The sequence below is a fragment of the Thermobia domestica genome, chromosome 10 (genome assembly GCF_964235325.1).
Source record: "Thermobia domestica chromosome 10, izTheDome1.hap1.1, whole genome shotgun sequence".
NCBI classification, from domain to species: Eukaryota; Metazoa; Arthropoda; class Insecta; order Zygentoma; family Lepismatidae; genus Thermobia; species Thermobia domestica.
In genome coordinates, this window is record NC_137463.1 from 175,663,480 (window position 1) to 175,682,138 (window position 18,659).

Below are 18,659 nucleotides of genomic sequence, written 5' to 3' on the forward strand. Positions count from 1 at the left end.
ATAACTTAAAAAAAAAAAATGTGTATCCATACTTCGAGCTCAAACCCAAGAAAATCCTCTTGGGTGTTTCCTCCTCATACCATTTACATGTTGCAAGGGTCAGTTTAAAATTTTGCCGTAGATCCGGATTTTCGTGGGTTACCAGAACTGGACGATTCCCGGGTCACGGGTCACGAACTTCTTGATTCATCTCGTCACTGGATTGATAACATAAGACTGTAAAATTACAATTAATCTTAACATGAGGAAAGGGTTCATATTTAAAAATAATAATAATTACTCGTTAATATCGTATTATTGTCTTTGTGCATTACAGTTAATAATAATGCCACGGCAATTTATGTATTTCCCAGTGATTTTTTGAAGAAAATTAACTGAAAAATCTTCAAGCACCATGGTTACGTACAAATTGAAATGAAATTTTTGAGTTTTACGTTCCACGGTTATGCCGGCTAGGCTAAAGGAGACAGTGATGATGAGAAATTAATGAAATTGTGGAATGAAGAAAGTGGGAGGAAACGGGAGAACCCCGAGAAACTCACGCACACGGTGTTTATCCACCACAAATTTCACTTGGCGGGAGCAGGATTTGAACCCGGGGCCCCATGCACCAGAGCCACTGAGCCACCGCTGCCCTACGTACAAATTAAGAATCATTGGTCCGTATATTGTAGTATGCGATAGTCCAACGATTTCTAACTGGTTACACGCTCTTTCGACGCCCATGACATCGTGACACATTTCTTTGATTTTTAATTATTAATAATAAATTACAACAGTGTAACGCTAATACTAAACATTGATAGTGTTGCTGGTACAGTCTGTTTCAAAATTGATTTGAACTAATCATTAAACGCTACGATTTTTCAATTCTAAATTTTCCCGACAGACTCTATGAGACTGCGCCAACACACTAGTTGGGAATCAGTGCAATAGTTTAGTACCAGGTCATTCAGAAACTTTGCAGCCTAACACATATATGTCACTGCTAGCAGCAAAGTATAGCATTGTTCGAAATGTGAACACACCGTAAATTCCAAATATATCTATCAAATAGGTTATTGCAGACAGCTGATGAAAGCAAACGTGTTGTGCTTGTATGGGGAAAAAAATGGAAAACTTAAATAATCGTGAATAATGGAATAGTCTATTTAAAAAAGGATTAAACGGGAAGGAAATTTTTATGACATGGTGAATGTGTTAAGGGACAGTCCTCCTTCATATCCAGTGGTTAAAATATATATATGGGTCACAAAAGGTATTTTGTTAATTGATTACCTTCAACCGATAAAAACATTAACAGGAGAATATTACTCAAACCTTTTGAATCAATTGGGTGCAAAAATTCGGGAGAAAAGACCTAGTTTAGAGAATCATTTTTTCAATAAGATAATGCACTCTTTCTAAAAGGTGTTCTTGCAATGGTCAAATTGAAGGAGTTACGCTATGAATTGTTAGATTATCCACCATATTCACCAGATCTGTCCGCTTCTGACTCATCTGTTCCCAAACCTTTAAAAAAAAAAATCTAGATAGCAAGTGTTTTTCATCATATAAAGAAGTTATGGCAGCCGCAGATGAATATTTTCGAGGTCTTAAGAAAAATAACTTCAGTGAGCGGGTAATGAATCGGAAAATCGCCTTGACAAAATGTACAAAATGGTTTGAACTTAACGGAGAATATACTGAAGAATAAATGTATTTTGGCTCACAAATTAATGTTGTTTCATTGTTACCAAGTTTCTGAATGATCTTGTAAGATGTACTTAAAAAAGAAAGAAATAAGAAGGATGAGTATGTCTCAACTGTTTACGATGACGTATTGTTTTATGGCCCATATAAAAACTGAGCTTGTACTGACGTGTTATAATCTTAATATGCTCTCAGTACGACAATCTTTTTGATTTATACTGCAAGAAACGATCTACACATTTCCTTTACTGGTGTATGAAAAAAAATCACATTAAAAAATATGGTGGTAGTAATAAAAAAAATTACAAAACGCAAAGAGATCTCTACATTTAATATATGTATATATATATATAAAAATTTCAGCACACACTTTGCTTGCTAGTAACATGTATAGATAGTACTAAAGTAGCCATAATCTGCTATTAAATTTCCGGCTTTAAGAAAGAAAGAAAAAAATAAATGAGCTGTTGAGCGCATTCTTTCAGGTAGGAAAAAAAAAAAAAAGAAATCTTGAAACATGTTAGGTTCGAAACATCCTGAAAACTTCATACGAATGAAAAAAAAAAAATAATAATAACACGCATTAATTCATCAACACAACGTCATAAAATGATTATTGTTACCAAGTTCAGTCAGTAATAGCAATATGTCGCATGCAGATTATGAAAATGAAAAGAAGAAAGAAGACTGTTACGTAAAATGCCGCAGGCCTTGAGTGAGTACAAGTTCTCGTTTGCTTAGCAACGATACCTTTCCCACCTATTGTCAGCAGCAACTAGCTATTTGAAGCAACCAGATAATAAGGTAACGGTACTCAAAAGTGGTGATAATCAAGAAAAAAAGAACTAAACGAATGGTTAAAGCATAACCATATCAAGGAAAAGTGGTATTCCTAACAAGGCAAACAACAACTATATTATGCTGAGAACTTAGCTATTAAAGGTTTAGCAATAAAAGTTTCCAGTGCGGATTCAACTTTGTTAAACGGATTACTAGCTCATAATCTTCTCTCTCTGTCTATCAAAGAAGTCGTCCTGGTTGACTGATCAGCGCCTAGGCCAAACTGTGCTAAGCTTTGAAACTTGAAATTTAGACAGGACACGGGATTAGTGACGTAACGCATCACTAAGGAAAGATGTTTGGAAATATGACGTGCAAGGGACGAAGAAGCGGAATAGGGATTGCAGTTATTATAATAAGATGTCCAAATATCAGAATCTTTTAAGGTTAGAGACATGTAATTTAGAATTTAGACTTTCCATTCAAAATAATTGAGCACGTGTTTGAGCATTTTTAAATTTTGACTTAGAAATGAAAGAAAAAGGGGTGGGAAAAGTTATTTAAGATACCCATATGAGGCGTTCGAATTTCACGCTATATTCGAGTTGTATATGGAAGACGAAGACCGAGGAAGTAAAGTACCACAAGGGGACATTTGATGATGATGATGATGATGATGATAATAATAATAATAATAATAATAATAATAATAATAATAATAATAATAATAATAATAATAATAATAATTATTATTATTATTATTATTATTATTATTATTATTATTATTATTATTATTATTATTATTATTATTGACTAATAATTTTGAAGTTGAAAAATAGGTCCACTGATGATCTACAGAATGTCCCATTAAAAACTCAGAAAGCTCATTAAAGCGCATGTAATTTAATGATTTTCTAAATACTTAATGATAAAGCTAATATATCTTTATTAATAAAAGTGCATTAGGTCACTCCACATTCAAGTACACAACTCGAAACCAGACTACCATAATTTTTGTGCACCTCCTACATAGAACATACTCCCAGCATGCATTTAACCAACATCCTCTTGATCTAATTTCCCTTATGTGATCAGTTGACTTTCATATGATGAAGCAATTGACCGCCGCTCGTATAGGTTCTGCATTGAACAAGTTCGTGACTTGTTGGGGGAAGGGGGGCTCGATTGTTGTGAGATTATCTCTGTCTCCCTCTCCTATTCTTATAAAAGTTTAGTCTTCGTAGTGATCGACGAGTATAATGTAAAGTGCTCTCTGCATGAAAAAACGTTATCGACCCGCTTAAAAATGTTGCTGCTCTTTCTTTTTTTACATTGATCTAGAATTGTCTTGCAAATAAGCATGCAATCTTTATGGTCGTTGTACTCACACGAAGTATATACACAAAAGACACAATAAAACTCAATTAGGTCTATGTTCATGGCTTACACAGGGTGGTTAAATATGTAAAAAAAATTCTGCTTAAAAACAGGTTATCATCTTTTTTTTTAAACAGTGATTTACTTTCATTTCTATTGTATAAAACTAAGGTGAACTTGTGGTTTCGAGGAGCTACCAATACTTCGGACAGTGTTGCCAGGTCTACAGATTTATTTGAGGATCTATAGATTTTTCAAAGCAATATCGAAATTAAGATTTTTTTTGGATGATTTACAGAATTTTTGGTATTGTTTTCTAGTTTCGTATTATTACATATAAGAAAGAGTCATATGAACTTAAACTCTTAACGATCTTTTAGTTTCCTGAGTTTGTCTGAACAGGTCTCCATGCAGTTGCCAAATTATAGCGTTTGGTAAATAACGATATTTCAAAGTTAAAACCTACTACGAGTTGTGCTCAACAAAGACTGGCAGTGAGGCTACCATTTCAGAACTACACACTGTTATTTAGTAGAACTCGAATCACGTTCAATATAGTCACCATGTAAAACAATGCACTTGAACCAGCGTCTTACTGAGTAAATACATGTTCGAATTCATTTTTTGGACATAGGCTTAAAATTGCCTCTAAAGCCTTTAAATGTACCATAGAATTCTGAAAATGACGTCCGTTGAGATCTTTCTTGGCCTGGAGCACAAAAAGAAATAACTTGGAGCCAGATCTAGTATAAATGGAGGTTGTCGGACCGTCTCGATTTTCTCTTGGAGAAAAACGCCACCGCCTTTGTTTGTAACATGAACACACGCATTGTCGTGATGCAGTTTCCACTGCCGCATCAGGTCTCTTCTCTTCTTGGTAATGTGACTTTTCATCAGCTTCTTCAACCCAGAGACGTAATAGTTTGTATTCACAGCATCGTCTGCCGGGACCGTGTGATAGTACACAATACCGTGATAATTCAAGGAAGTTATCATCATAATTTCTATTGCAAATTTTGCGCCTCATGCCATAGATAACACTTCGTTTACTCATAGTTGAATCACCAAACGCCCTCCTGAACGTTCTTGTATTTGTTTTCTTCAATAACCCGCAAAATGTAATCGCATATCGTTATTTGAGGAAACCGAGTATAATGATATTTCGAGGCGAAAAACAGGAACGCTCACTTTGCAGAACTGTCCTCACTCAACTGAACTACCGATCCTCGTCAAATATACACTACTAGGTGCTCATATCTATGTGCGAACGAGCGCGTGCTTCGCTTATTGGCAGCTAATTGCGCTACTGTTATATTTGTTAAACGCTCCTCGTACATTAACGAATATCCATTAACATAATGGTTTAATTATTGTCCAGGAATATCAACTATACTTACAAGAAAGCAAAGAAATCAACTATACCTACAAAAGTCATGTTGGGGGTGACTCGACATCGGAGATTAAATGTAGTGTCCCACATGGCATAGGATGGGCAAGGGATAAACTATCCGACTGTTAAAAGCAACGATAACTGAATATATTGTTGAGATTTATGATCCCTGTGAATGATGCAAGATGAATTTATTTTATTTGCCATGTTTCGGCATTATCTATTAAATAAATCTACTATGCTGAAGAAGTAGCAGAAGTCTGCGGTAAATACAAAATCATCACATAGACATATTTACGCAGATATTTTAATAAAAATTACAGATTTTCACAAATATCTTAGGAAGATTTTCAGACATTTTGACTCTCCGTCGATCCAACGCTTTCGGTAAGAACTCCTGCATAAGAAAACAGGTTTCAACATTGAACTTAGCTTATATATTCGACATGATAAATGTAATCAAACAAATTAAACTTTAGGTGTCCCACGGTATTTTAGTTATTTCAACTGAGTTTCTTTTCCTAGGAGACTTATCATATCGATATCTACAAACTGAAACATTGTTATAATGTTATGTTTGATTCAATTTTACAGTGTCAACTGTTTCCTTAAATTAATTTCATGTTTATTTTCAACAGCATGTTCTGTACTTTACTGAATTTGAACCTCTACTGACCATTCATTGTATTTCACTTATCTTTATCTAACATATAAATAAAAATGAATGTAAAGATGTCTGACATTTCATTCCTCTTAGACCGCGGCACCGATTTTGATCGTTTTTGGTGCATGAGTGGTCTCTGGCCTAACTTAAATTTTTAAATCTTATTTTCGGCAAGTAGAGAAGAGATGAGGAGAGAGGACGCCGTAAAATTATCGCATACAACTCATGTCAGTACCCAAGCCACATTTTTTGGAGTCGCCGAGATGAATAGTGACATTCCCGATGCCGTTTAAGTTCAAATTCATGCCCCAGCGGTATAGACTGAGAGGTGTGATGAGAAGTGAGTGACATAAAATGACTCTAAACGACTAATATAAGTATCTAATCTATCGTTTTAGGGGGTTGCTGAGATGAATAGTGACATTCTCGATGAACTTTAAATTCAAATTCATCCCCGTTCAGCATGAGATTGAAATGCAAAAATAGAAACGATCGATATTAGAACACAATTCGTAGTTTCCGGGGGATCGCTGAGATGCGGTTTAAGGTTAAAGTCTTCCCCTATGTAATTCTTAAGGGGCAAGGCGTCAAATATTTTCTATTAATCTTTAAGTGAAATAAAATTCGACTATATTGGTAAGATGCTTGACGCTTTTTTCTCAGGGCCGCGGCTGCTCAGTGGTAGAGCGTTCACCTCTTTTGCGTGTGGTCCCTGGTTTGACCCCAGCTCGTGCCCAGTGAACTTTGTGATGCACAAATATCGTGTGCGTGGGTTTTCTTCCATTTCCTCCCACTTTATTCCCTCCACCATTGCATTCATTTCTTATCATCACCGTCTCCTAAAGCCTAGCCTGTATAAACTTAGGACGTAAAACTAAAAGATTTCATTTCACTTCAATATTTGCTTTTTTCCCCATCACCAACGAAATTCTTGGAATGAAATCCGAATAACAATGTCAATTCATGCAGCATTCTTATATCACTGTGGCAGACAAAGAGTGCGACCTTCGATTCGAACTAGGAGCACAATCCTGTTTCAAAATAATGTAAGCCTTTATGACAATTTCTTTTCATTCTATACAATGGTTATGTGTTTGCACAATTTAACATTGTATGTAGTGAGTGCGAATAATCTTTGGTATTTCAAAGTCCAATATTCTCACATCAAGCAATACACTTTGGCCTCAATTTGTAAAGAATAGTTTTTAAGTAGCAGGTGAGAAAAAAAGATATGGAAAAAAACACGAATACAACTTTGTCATCATGATGGGTCAGCACTTTGACCTCTGACTATGCGAGTTATGTCAAAAGATTCTCACTAACGCAACATTCTTTTATATATATATATATATATATATATATATATATATATATATATATATATATATATATATATATATATATATATATATATATATATATATATATATATATATATATATATATATATATATATATCCCTTATACTATTACTATACTTGTTTCTAGTTCACTTCCAATACAATCGATTGTATACTTTTGTTTTTAAATTAAACTTATGCTTAAGAGCAATACAACTATACGTATTTGTATGACCTGCTTTCGACTTGAATTCCACTCTAAACTGTAGGTTCACGTTTCATATAGTCTTAGTGCTGAACGGGACGATAAACTCCAAATCAACCAACCAATTAATAAAATAAATTATAGTTTTCTATGCGTGATAGGCGAACGTGAAATAAAAGCAAGGATAGGAATGGCGAAAGAAGCCTTTAGGAGGAAGAAAAGTCTGTTTTATGGGACCTTTTGATAATGCGTGATAGTCTATTCGCTATGCTTAATTGAAAGCAGTTTCTTGTGTTATTTTATTAATAACTTTTTTACATTTTTAATGAATACTGGCTGAACCTGCGCTCTGTACACAGCGCATCATTCACATGTGAGCACGAATCTCCTTGTCACAATATCTGTACACAGTGGCGGATCTAAGGGGGCTATAGGGGCTATAGTCCCTCCCCTTGACGCTCAGGTATACACTGGATAAAATGGGCTTCAATCCTGCTTTACACTGGATAAAACGGCAAAATATGGTTTAGCCCCTCCCTTGATCATATCCTGGATCCGCCCCTGTATATCTTTACAGACACAAGTGAAGGACGTCTTGATAAAAATCGGCAGGGATATCATAAAAGACAGATTTTTATCTATTATTTTTTAATATCTCTCACCGTTTGCAAGATTTGAGCCTACTTCCGATTGAAGTTCCTAATTCATGTATGATCAGTGTTTTCTTTCTTCTTGCATACAGTATGTAATTAGTAAATACATTACACATACAATTAATTATAATGTCAGTGATATATCTGTCCATTGGGCGAAACATTCCAAACAATAAAGATTCAACTTAAACTGGAGAAATGGTTATCTTTCGTTTTTCATTATCATTTGGCTATGAAACAAACGCCGGAGAGATATACTAACCCCGTATACAAATGTGTGGTGTTGGAATATATAACTCGTAGGATAAGACACTTTTTTTTTAATTTCAAAACTCCCAGTGTACCCTGAACAAAATGTAATAAAGAAATAATAGCCATTAAAAAATATTAAATTAGAACTGAACAATTTACACAAAATTTACAATCGATCAGTGAAAACGGTATCTTTCTAGAGCTTGTGGTTTCCGAGTTGGCCACAAACATACAAACTATTCTTGATCACAAACATATAAATCAAACGTTTTAACATATAGTTGTTTTTGTCTTGATTCAACACGACGATTGCATATTCAAGCTTTGAAGGAAGATAGATTTGATACAACTCCTGGTGAGTGGCTGGTGTAATAAACTCTCTACCAATTCTTAGAATGAAGCTACGATTTCTGTTGGCTTAATTTATTTTCTGTTTTTATTCACAACAAACATGTTACTAGTCTTAAAATCAATTAATTATTTTATACCTAAGTTTCATTAAAGTGCGAAATATGGGTTAACACAGGAAGTAGTATTAGTATTTCTGCAATTAAAACTTCAAGATAGCAACACTGCCGATATCCCATAAATGAAACGCAAATAACTTCATTACACCTTGTAAAGAGAGATCACCCTTAACCCAAAGTTTATTTTTTAACAAAGATGATGAGACAGATACATCTTTAAAAAAAAATAAACAAAAATAGCAATCATTCTGACAGTTATATTTTATTTTATTTCTATGTAAACCTTTTTTTTTTTTAATTTAAAGAACTCGGAAGTACTTTCCTCTTCACATAAAGAAAGAAAAAAGGAACAGAAAACGTTTAAGAACAGTGTGTGTGACTCAGAGCCATCAATCTAAAAATAGAGACGCATAAACTTATTGGTTGTTGTCTTACAACTTGGTAGTAATGGCGAGAAATACATCGACGCAGAGAAGTTGACACATTTATTAAGCACCTGTTTTTCTAATAAACCACATAGCCCATTGAAAGAGCTAATTTGAGGGTGTTGAAACTAACGTTTTTTTTTCGGTCTTCTTTCTTTAAATGATCTTAAGTTCTTGTATTTCAAAACTAACAGGAGGAAAATAGTTCCTTTACAATCTCTCATTTAGTCAAAAGATTTTTTTCTTTGTTAATGTATGCTACATGCATGTACCTACTCGTTCCCTGAACGTGAAACCGACCAAAAAAAAAAAAAAAAAAAAAAAAAAGCGTGAGTAAGCCATTTCTGAGAAACAATAGATCTTTCGAACCAATGCTGTCCCCGCCTCCCTTCCCCATTCATTTCTTTATTTTCTTGTGTTGGCAGACAAACTCCTACAACTGCCTTATAAGGATTATGGTATGTACCATCCTTACTCATCCCATATCCGGTTTATATAAAATAAATGTACACAACTTATTGCATTGTCAATAATAGTGTCAAAGTGAAATACTGTATGGTCTAATGTTGCATGGGTATCCACAGAATTGTCTTCTCGGGTGTAGACCCGTTAATATTTGAAGGGAGTATGACTTTAACAAAATCAATATTCAAATACCTCCACAGTACGAGGTCCAAATTCATGAGCCCATGTGGCGCGTTCAATGAATCAAAGTCCTTTTTTTTCTTTCTTTCTTTTCTTTTCTTTCTTTCTTTTCTTTTCTTTTTTTTTTTTTTTTGTATTTTGGATATATTTTTCTTTAAGATCTTTATCTGAAACTCCTTTCAGCGTTTAAAAGATTTACATCCAGTAAGCAGGTACGCATAAATTTATTTCGGGGGAGTCTAAATTCAATATAAACAAAACTTTAAAAAATGAAAATCGCCCCTAAAATTAGATTAAAAATATTGATATAGAAAAATCGAATTTTTTGGGGAGGGTATCCGGACTCCCAGATTTCATATATTTAAACATATCGTACAAACTTTATGTCTCCTTTCCTCACAAATTTGGTAACTGAACTTGATTCGCTTGTTCTCTAAAAGCCCCACATGTTTAAAAATCCTATGAATGGATAGGAAACTATAATCCAAACCCAATGAAGTTAAGATTGAGGAGAGAGAGCCCAAGCTCAAAACGTGTATGAGTCTGAGCCAGTGTGGATTAACTGAGATGAGTAAGTGCGAACCCCTATAAGGATAGTACGCCCCGATTGCAAAATAACCATACATAGCCAATTGCATCCACGACCAAAATTGAGAGAGTTTAATACTGTCTCCCCATAGTGGTTTGACATTTCTATCATTGTGAATGCATCCTACGTTCAGAAAACTACGTTGTGTTGGGCCCTCATTGTACTACAAATACAGAATTGTTGGGAAACAGATTCGAAATGGTGTAGCTTCCCTCACACAACAATGTGCGCGTAGCTCATGTCATTTTTGCGCGCCCTTAGCTCTGTCCAAGTCAAGGATGTTATAAAATAGGCGATCTGCCTATACGATACAACAAAATCGTGAAGCAATACGTCACAGTTTCACCACCTCCACTCCAACTAGTCCACCCAATAATATCGCAATGTTTTGAGCCAACATTCATGGAGGAAACGAGAGTAGCCAATCACAGACCCGGTTGCTGTGCCGATGCTCGATTGTTTTTTTTTTGGGGGGGGGTGCTTTATTGAGGTAATAGGATGAAGATACATATGGGCAGATTCTCTATTTTATAGCATCGTTGGTCCAAACAGACTACTGAACTGGAAACGTTACTTTTTAATTTAACTTAATTTTACTTTTTAATTTAATTTAATAGCGCCCAAGATCGCATACTGCTCTCCCATACGGGCCATGGCAGCACCTACACATCTCTCCAGACTTGATTCTGTTCTCAATTTCTTCCTCGCTATAGTCCGTTTTCGTGTTCCTGCACTTCGATCATTATCTAAGAAGGAACTCTTGCGACATCTTAATATTCAGACTCCTGAAGTACGAAGAATTATCTCTGACCTGAAGTATCTACATAAAATAGTTAATGGAAACTTAAGATCGGAAATATTAGTTCAGGAACTATCCTTACGTATCCCTTCCCGCATCACCCGGAATACCCACCTATTCCATCTTGCCCGTCCTAGGTTGGCTATTATACAGAGGTCTTTATATATATATATATATATATATATATATATATATATATATATATATATATATATATATATATATATATATATATATATATATATATATATATATATATATATAACACCAAACTGTTATAATCAATTAACAACTGATGTGGACATTTTTTCGAGCTACCCAGTGCTTGAAAGAGCAATTAAACGAGTTTTGACGGAATAGTTTGACTTTTACACTCTTTTTTCTGTTATGGTTATTTTGTTTTTTTCTTTCTTTTGTTAGCATGTCCCTGTGTAAAATGGCAAAGTTATGCTGTATCTGGGAATTTGTTCAATAAATAAATAAATAAATAAATAAATAACTAGATTTAACTAGGGCGCCTTACCAGTGTGAAGCCCAAATGGCTAGTACGATTGGAAAATTTTCAACATATTACATGGAAAACCACATCCCCTTCCCCCCCAAAAAAATCTTCTTTTTCATTTCTTTGTATTTTTACCATAACGGAGTTGGACATTCTATATATAGTCACTAAAAGTTGTCCTGAAGCAATACATATATTGGGTCAAAACTGCTCTTTTAAAACATTCATTACAAAAAATGCATTATTCTGAAAAGAGAAATATGCAAAAAATAAATTATAAATAAAAAGTAAATAAATAAAAATCCAACTAGTTTGTAAGTTGGCAACTGTGACAAGTAGATCCACCCCTGAAGAAAGATTTAGAAAAAATAAGAAAAAAGAGTATGAAAGAGATAATTTACTTTGTTTGTTTTAGACGTTGACATTCCAGCTAATTGACTCCGCTACGAATGTCTGTACAAAGATTCTTTTCCCAGAACGGGAGAGGCCACTACTTCTACACTACTACCAGCAAATGATAATATTTGTCCAATAGCCCCTCCGAAATTAACTCTTCAACAACTGCAAAAAAACAACCGAAAGGATGTAGTAGATAGATAGAAAGAGAAAAAAAAACTATATAGAGGGAAGGGCTCCACTGTCATTTCTGAGGAAACTAGTAATGGAATACTCATATCTCTAACCAAAAAAAAGAGACAAAAGAAATGCATCCAAAAACGCCTTCTCCACTTAAGCAACAACATTATTCATCGAAGAGTGTAAAGAAAGCAAGAAAAAAAAATGAGAACTCAACTTGCCTGTTGTATTTCGTATCCTGTTATTCAGAAGCATTTAAGATTTGTGAGTTCTTTGCTTTCTGTGGCAAGAACAGAACGATAATAAATACAAACCTACGCAAGCAGACTGGAAGACTCAAAACACTAAAAGGGCTGATATTATATGGATATTACTAACTCCTTCATTTGTTTCTCCTAACTGAAAGCTATATTAGTCAACGCTACCAGAACGTGACGTTAACGTTTTGTTCAGCGCCATCTATTATTCAGTGTCTATGAAAAATTTCCACGCCAACTACCGTAAATATACAAAATATATATTACTCTGTCCAAGCTTATTTGCTTTTTCATTTTGTTGCCGTGTCGGTACGTTTTTGTAGCTTGTAAATTGTAATGTAGAGATTAATTGGATACTGTCTTCAGTGATCAAGAGCACAGTAAAAGATAAAATTGATTTTTACTTAATTACAGTATTTGTGGCTTAATGGGAATTTCTAATATTTATTTATGTTGATTTAAGAGAACAGCCTGCAGAATATATATAAATATATTATACAGTGGCGTATTTAGGATTTTGTTTCGGGGAGCTATGCACAACAGGGGGCAATTGCCGACTAAGTTTGAGAAATAAATATTTATTTTAATTTATGCATAAGTTGAAGTTTTAATGGCAAGAATTGCAGACTTGTGAACCCTATATGATATGACACACACAATAACTTTATCAGTGAATCCAACCTTTTATTCTATTCATAGAAGAAAAAGGAAGCATCCTCTTGGAATATCTAATTTCCCGGGCTACTTATTCCCCCTCTTGATTTTCTTTAATTCAAACATTTACCTTTCTTTACAACTAAAGGATGTAAATATTCCTTTGCTATAATAACTAAAGTCCCGTCATGTTGATATCCGTGCACGTTGGTGTGGAACACCAGTTTTGCTTATCACCTCCTTTCAGTTTTTGTTACTGATGCCGGCCGACTTGAATCATAACTAACAACGGTCAAAACTATGATAGGAGAAACGAAAGAAAATAACAACTACGAAAAAAAAAAAAAAAAACAGAAGAGCAGAATGGATGAAAAATGAAAAAAAAATAATGCAGTTCTTACATGGAATGAAATTTGACAATACAGTATTATTTCAAAGAAAATGTTAAAAATCAATGAAATTCTTAGAAATGATAAGGATTATTGTTGTATGTGAAATGGGAAAAACTATCAAATTTATTTCGGGGGTGCTTGAACCTCCTTGTTATTGTCTTCTTTAGAGGAGTGATCGGAACCCGTGAAATGAAATACCCAGCTTAAGGGTCTTCACTACAGCGAAATTAAACTACCGCTAATTTTAAAGTTTTTCTGTAATATCTTCAAAACAAATACAAATATTCGAAAAGCAGAAACGTAGTGAACTAGACAATACGATTTTGCATGTGATATCTTCACCACAATTCACTTATCTGCTTTTGGTATGTCGCTATTTACAGAACCCGTAAAAAAAATACTAAAACTAGCTACAGTTGCAAATCGTAAGAAGATAGATCAGTTGTGATAACGGTATCACAGGTAAAATCGTATTGTCTAGTTCACTACGTTTCTGCTTTTCGAATATTTGTATTTGTTTTGAAGATATTACAGAAAAACTCTAAAATTAGCGATAGTTTAATTTCCCTGTAGTGAAGACCCTTAAGGTCCCACGGTTATGGAATCAAACCTAGGCCACGTTCAATAATGGCGAGTGCTCTTTTAATCAGAAATGTAATGGGTCCAAGATTTGTGGCTGTGTCAGTGAATCGAGAGGACGCGACCCACTGCGACCTACCATCCACCGTGACCCACTGTGACACACCGTAAATCAACGATCGCCCATGACCTACCATGACCCACCGACCCATTCTACTCAGTGCATTATATACAGTATCTTCTGAACAGTGGTGAACTTATCTTTTATTTTCAAGGCCTCCGTTTTTCTTCCTTTTTCATTTGTTCCTATTCACTTACTTGAAATGAAATATCTAAGTGGAAGAAAGAACATCACGCACTTTTGGATATTGATATTTGCAATCGTAGTTGTAATAATACCAACAGGACTTACTACTTGCCTTTCGAGAGACAGTCGAATTTTACACTTTTCTTTTTCCCTTTACGTTAACCTATTTTACCTTCCAAATTTAATCCTATTTTCCACTGAAAAGTATCTTGAAGTCTACAAGTAAATAATTATATATGATATAATTAAATTGTAATTCATCGTAATATGGCCCATTACAAACACTTTACCATTCATACTGTAAAGGTCAGATCCACCGGCATTGTAACAGAGCGGTGCTTGAGCGACTGACCGTAGAAATTCAAACCCTAATTAGTGATAATTTCACAGCCTTATTTCATTACAAGTATGAACCTTTTAGTCAGTGGAAAGGAGGGCATGGATCATGGGTAACAGTTGATGACGATGGGTTTTGAGTCAGAGTGGCATGGTGGGTAGTGGGTTGGAGTGGATCGTGGTGGGTCAGAGTGGGTCGTGGGTCATGGGTTGTTTTCATGGACTCATGCCATCTCTGCTTCTAGTGAGACACCGGATCCCTAATCGGAAATCTTTATCATAACGAGAGGCTAATATGGGTATTTAGCATTTATAAAATCATTTTTACACAGGAATTTCCAATCTTCAAACAGTGAAGAAGTAACTTACCAAGCACTATAGAAATACCCGCAGTTCCGTTATAATATATAGGTGTATTTTTATTCTACACGCGATACGAAGAAATTGTCGTATAATACAATTTTATTGCAAGTGCGCACTTCTCGCACGTCACAGATACTCGCACACTGCAATGTAAACACTTTGATCACCTCAATACGAACAAAGGAAAACAAAACTGTACTACCTGTTCTTAGAAGAAACAAATGGAGCCAAACACATGGCACTTTTTAATAAATAAAAAAAATGCCTACGCAACACATACCTGCAACTGGTGATAACTTCCGCATCACACACCATCTTGATTTCCACTGCAAACAGAAAAAGAAACGATAGAAAATACACTAAGCACAAATAAATTATATAGTATACTTGTATTCGTTCCTGTGTATTTTCATACTTCTTACATGTGTATCTCTTAATATCCTTATTGGTTTCTGCAAAATATATATATCCCATTTTTCATATAACACACGGAGAAACAAGTATGTAATATGGAGTTCTGTATAAAACGAATTTAGGATGGGTGTATAGAGAGCAAGTTGGAACAAACCAATTTTATCAAGTGTTCTCTTAAACCAAAGGGAACAAAATTCATAATGAAAATAGGTTGCAAACGCAAGACATTATCATCGTAATTATTGCGTCATTTAATCTACAGGTGAAAGACTATTATGAATCACGTAAAACAGTATTTAAAAATAAAAGTAACATCAAGTTAAAGAACAGTTTCATTCAACTTTAAAAGATACAGCTCTTATTTGATTTTGTCAAATTTAGAAGATTGCTGTTCCAACACAACTTTACTGTACGTATAACAGGTTAGATAATGTCAAACTTAAGATCGATGAGTTGATTTATACACTACGTACTTCAGTCAGCAATACAAATTATTACTATCACTGATCTTAAGTAATCATATCTAAAGCATTGTCGATCGACTAGTGCATATTCTTAAACTGGAGGTTTGGGGTACTTCTGCATCAGGTTTGGTACCAGCAAGATAGAGCATCGCCACATTATGAAACTGCCATAGCATTCTGCGCAATTAGCAGCAACTCTGGAGTGACCACCCCGAACCTGTACCTGTTATCGCCTGTCAATGCTTTGTGGGGATACATAAGAGAGAAGTTAGCTCATACATATTATTACACAATAGACACAGTTCAGGTAACCATTAGACATTTTCCTCAATCACTGCAGATCGTGGTTGCGGTGCTGTGACTATGATAATTATGGTGTACGGAACCAAGAATTCAAACTCGAGAGCCCGGTTCTCGGGCTTGAGCTTAATAACTGAGAGCGAAAAAGCATGAGTGCGAACTATATTAGATTGGGTGAGAGTTTAGCGACCCGTTCAGCAGCAAGTCTATATGAGACGTAGATCTACAGCTTAATGTGGGATCCCAATCACATGAGCTTCAACCGGGAATCGAAACCGGATCTCCCACGTCAAAGAGTGCGAGCTAGCGCTTCAACTTGAATAGTGAGCGCAACCACACACGAATGCAAGCCCTATAGAGCATAGCGAACCTGAGCTGTGAGCGCGAGATATAGCTAGCACGAACTTTCCTGAGGATTGGGAGCTTGAGCTTGGGTGAGTCCCCAATTGCAGATAGTGTTGCCCTCGAGACTCACTGACAACGAAACAATTAACCCTTTCCCCGAAATTATACAGAAATGAGCGCGCTGATTAAATTGGATTAAATGCCGTGTATTTTTATGTATCTTAAGAAATTAAATGTAAATTTTTATTTGTTTACTCATTACCGAATTGTTTTCCATTTCTCGTCTCTACCCCTCAGTGGCGTATTTACGATTTTGTTTCGGGGAGGGCTTTGCTAACTTTCGGGGGTGGCTTTGCCTGAAAATGTAAAAATTCTGCAAGATATTTCATATACTTTACTATAGTAAGATTTCGGGGGGCTTAAGCCCGGAAGCTCCCCTTCTAAATACGCCACTTCTACCCCTGAGTTTTGAGGTTTCTCCGTTATATTTGCCTCACATTCTGTGTGTACGCGTTGTCTCCTATAAAAGTACTAGCAAAACTTTCCCCGTTTTCTACCATTTTATTACGTTGTTTTCGTATTGGTCCCTCTTTGTCAATGCTCCTTCTTTATTACTTTCTTCCTGTCCCGATGAATCCTACCATTGTTATAGACATCATTTTAAATAAGTCAATACCGTATGTGTGTCACTTCTTTCACGAGCATTGGTCCCGGTGTCTTTCAGTTCTATCCAGGGAAGAAAGACACAAGTGGTGGAAAAAGAACCCTTCGCGCTGGAATGTTCGACAAAGGGAGTTCATTTATTTCAACATTGACAACTATTAAACTACTGGCTGAAATTTTGTTCTTTACACGGGGAGGTTAAGATTTGTGCAAAACGTTTGAAACTAAAGAAATGAAATGAAATCTTTAAGTTTTACTTCCCACGACTATACCGGCTAGGCGAAAGGAGACGGTGATGATGATGAAATTAATGAAATGGTGGAGTGAAGAAAGTGGAAGGAAACGGGCGAACGCGAGAAAACTCACTTGCACCAAGGACCCTGTGCACCAGAGGTGAGCGCTCTACCACTGAGCCACCGCGGCCCCAATAAAGAAACGAGTGAAATAGATAAACAACGAAGAGCAACAATTTTACCCCATCCTGTTATGTAATCCCGCGTAACATATATGTAATGTTGGTTGCATACAGACAAGACGTTAGAACAAACGCAAACCATCCCTAAAATTTGATCCCCAGTTGATCTCCTTCAAACAGAAAATCAAGGAAACGACTTAATACGTGATTAGATCTTGTGAAGAGTTCTTGTGTACAAAATTTGACTGGCTAGTGATGGCTTCTTTCTAAGGAAAGCTGCTAACAGACACATTATTTTATTATTATTAAAGATGTAACAACAGGGACCGCTAGTCATTAGTTTATATATATATATATATATATATATATATATATATTGCTTATTCACGTTGCCCTCTTATGCTTATATCCTAAGTGCTTATGCGTTGCTTATAATTTACATCCTAAGTGAAGGTCCTACAGAAAAATGCTAATGTTTGACTAACCATTCATTACTATTTTTTTTCTGTATTCATAGTTTATGCACTTCCAATAATCTTTTACGGTCAATTTATTTTGACATCACTCGTACTTAACATCGTCATGAAATTGTGAAAAATGTGATGTCTCTTGCAGATTGAAAGAAATTGTATATGTATATCTAACGTGCGAGAGCAGTAAACGAATTTGGAATGTACTATGGTGATTCGGATCCGACCTCAAATGTTGGTCACACAACGATTCATATAGTCTTTGTGCTGTAAAGAGTCCCTAAACTTCAACAAACAAAAGAATATCATATCAAATGTAGGCCTACTTCTAGTTTCATATATAG

The 18,659-nt window shown here is 35.2% G+C and overlaps 1 protein-coding gene and 1 long non-coding RNA gene across 7 annotated transcripts in view; one reads left to right on the forward strand and one right to left on the reverse strand.

Annotated features, from left to right (window-relative positions):
• The window catches only part of LOC145662853 (protein Dok-7-like), a 291,210-nt gene that overhangs the window by 261,803 nt on the left and 10,748 nt on the right, over nt 1–18,659 (reverse strand). For all 4 annotated transcript variants that reach the window (XR_014127112.1, XR_014127113.1, XR_014127111.1 and 1 more), the window contains exon 2: nt 15,525–15,570. Coding sequence is in view for 1 of the 4 variants with exons in the window: in XM_081728786.1 (XP_081584912.1) it covers nt 15,525–15,570 (46 nt within the window). In the remaining 3 variants the exon portion in view is untranslated. The remainder of the gene's footprint in view (nt 1–15,524; nt 15,571–18,659) is intronic.
• The window catches only part of LOC145662854 (uncharacterized), a 170,473-nt gene that overhangs the window by 41,280 nt on the left and 110,534 nt on the right, over nt 1–18,659 (forward strand). The gene's annotated exons all lie outside the window — the stretch shown is intronic.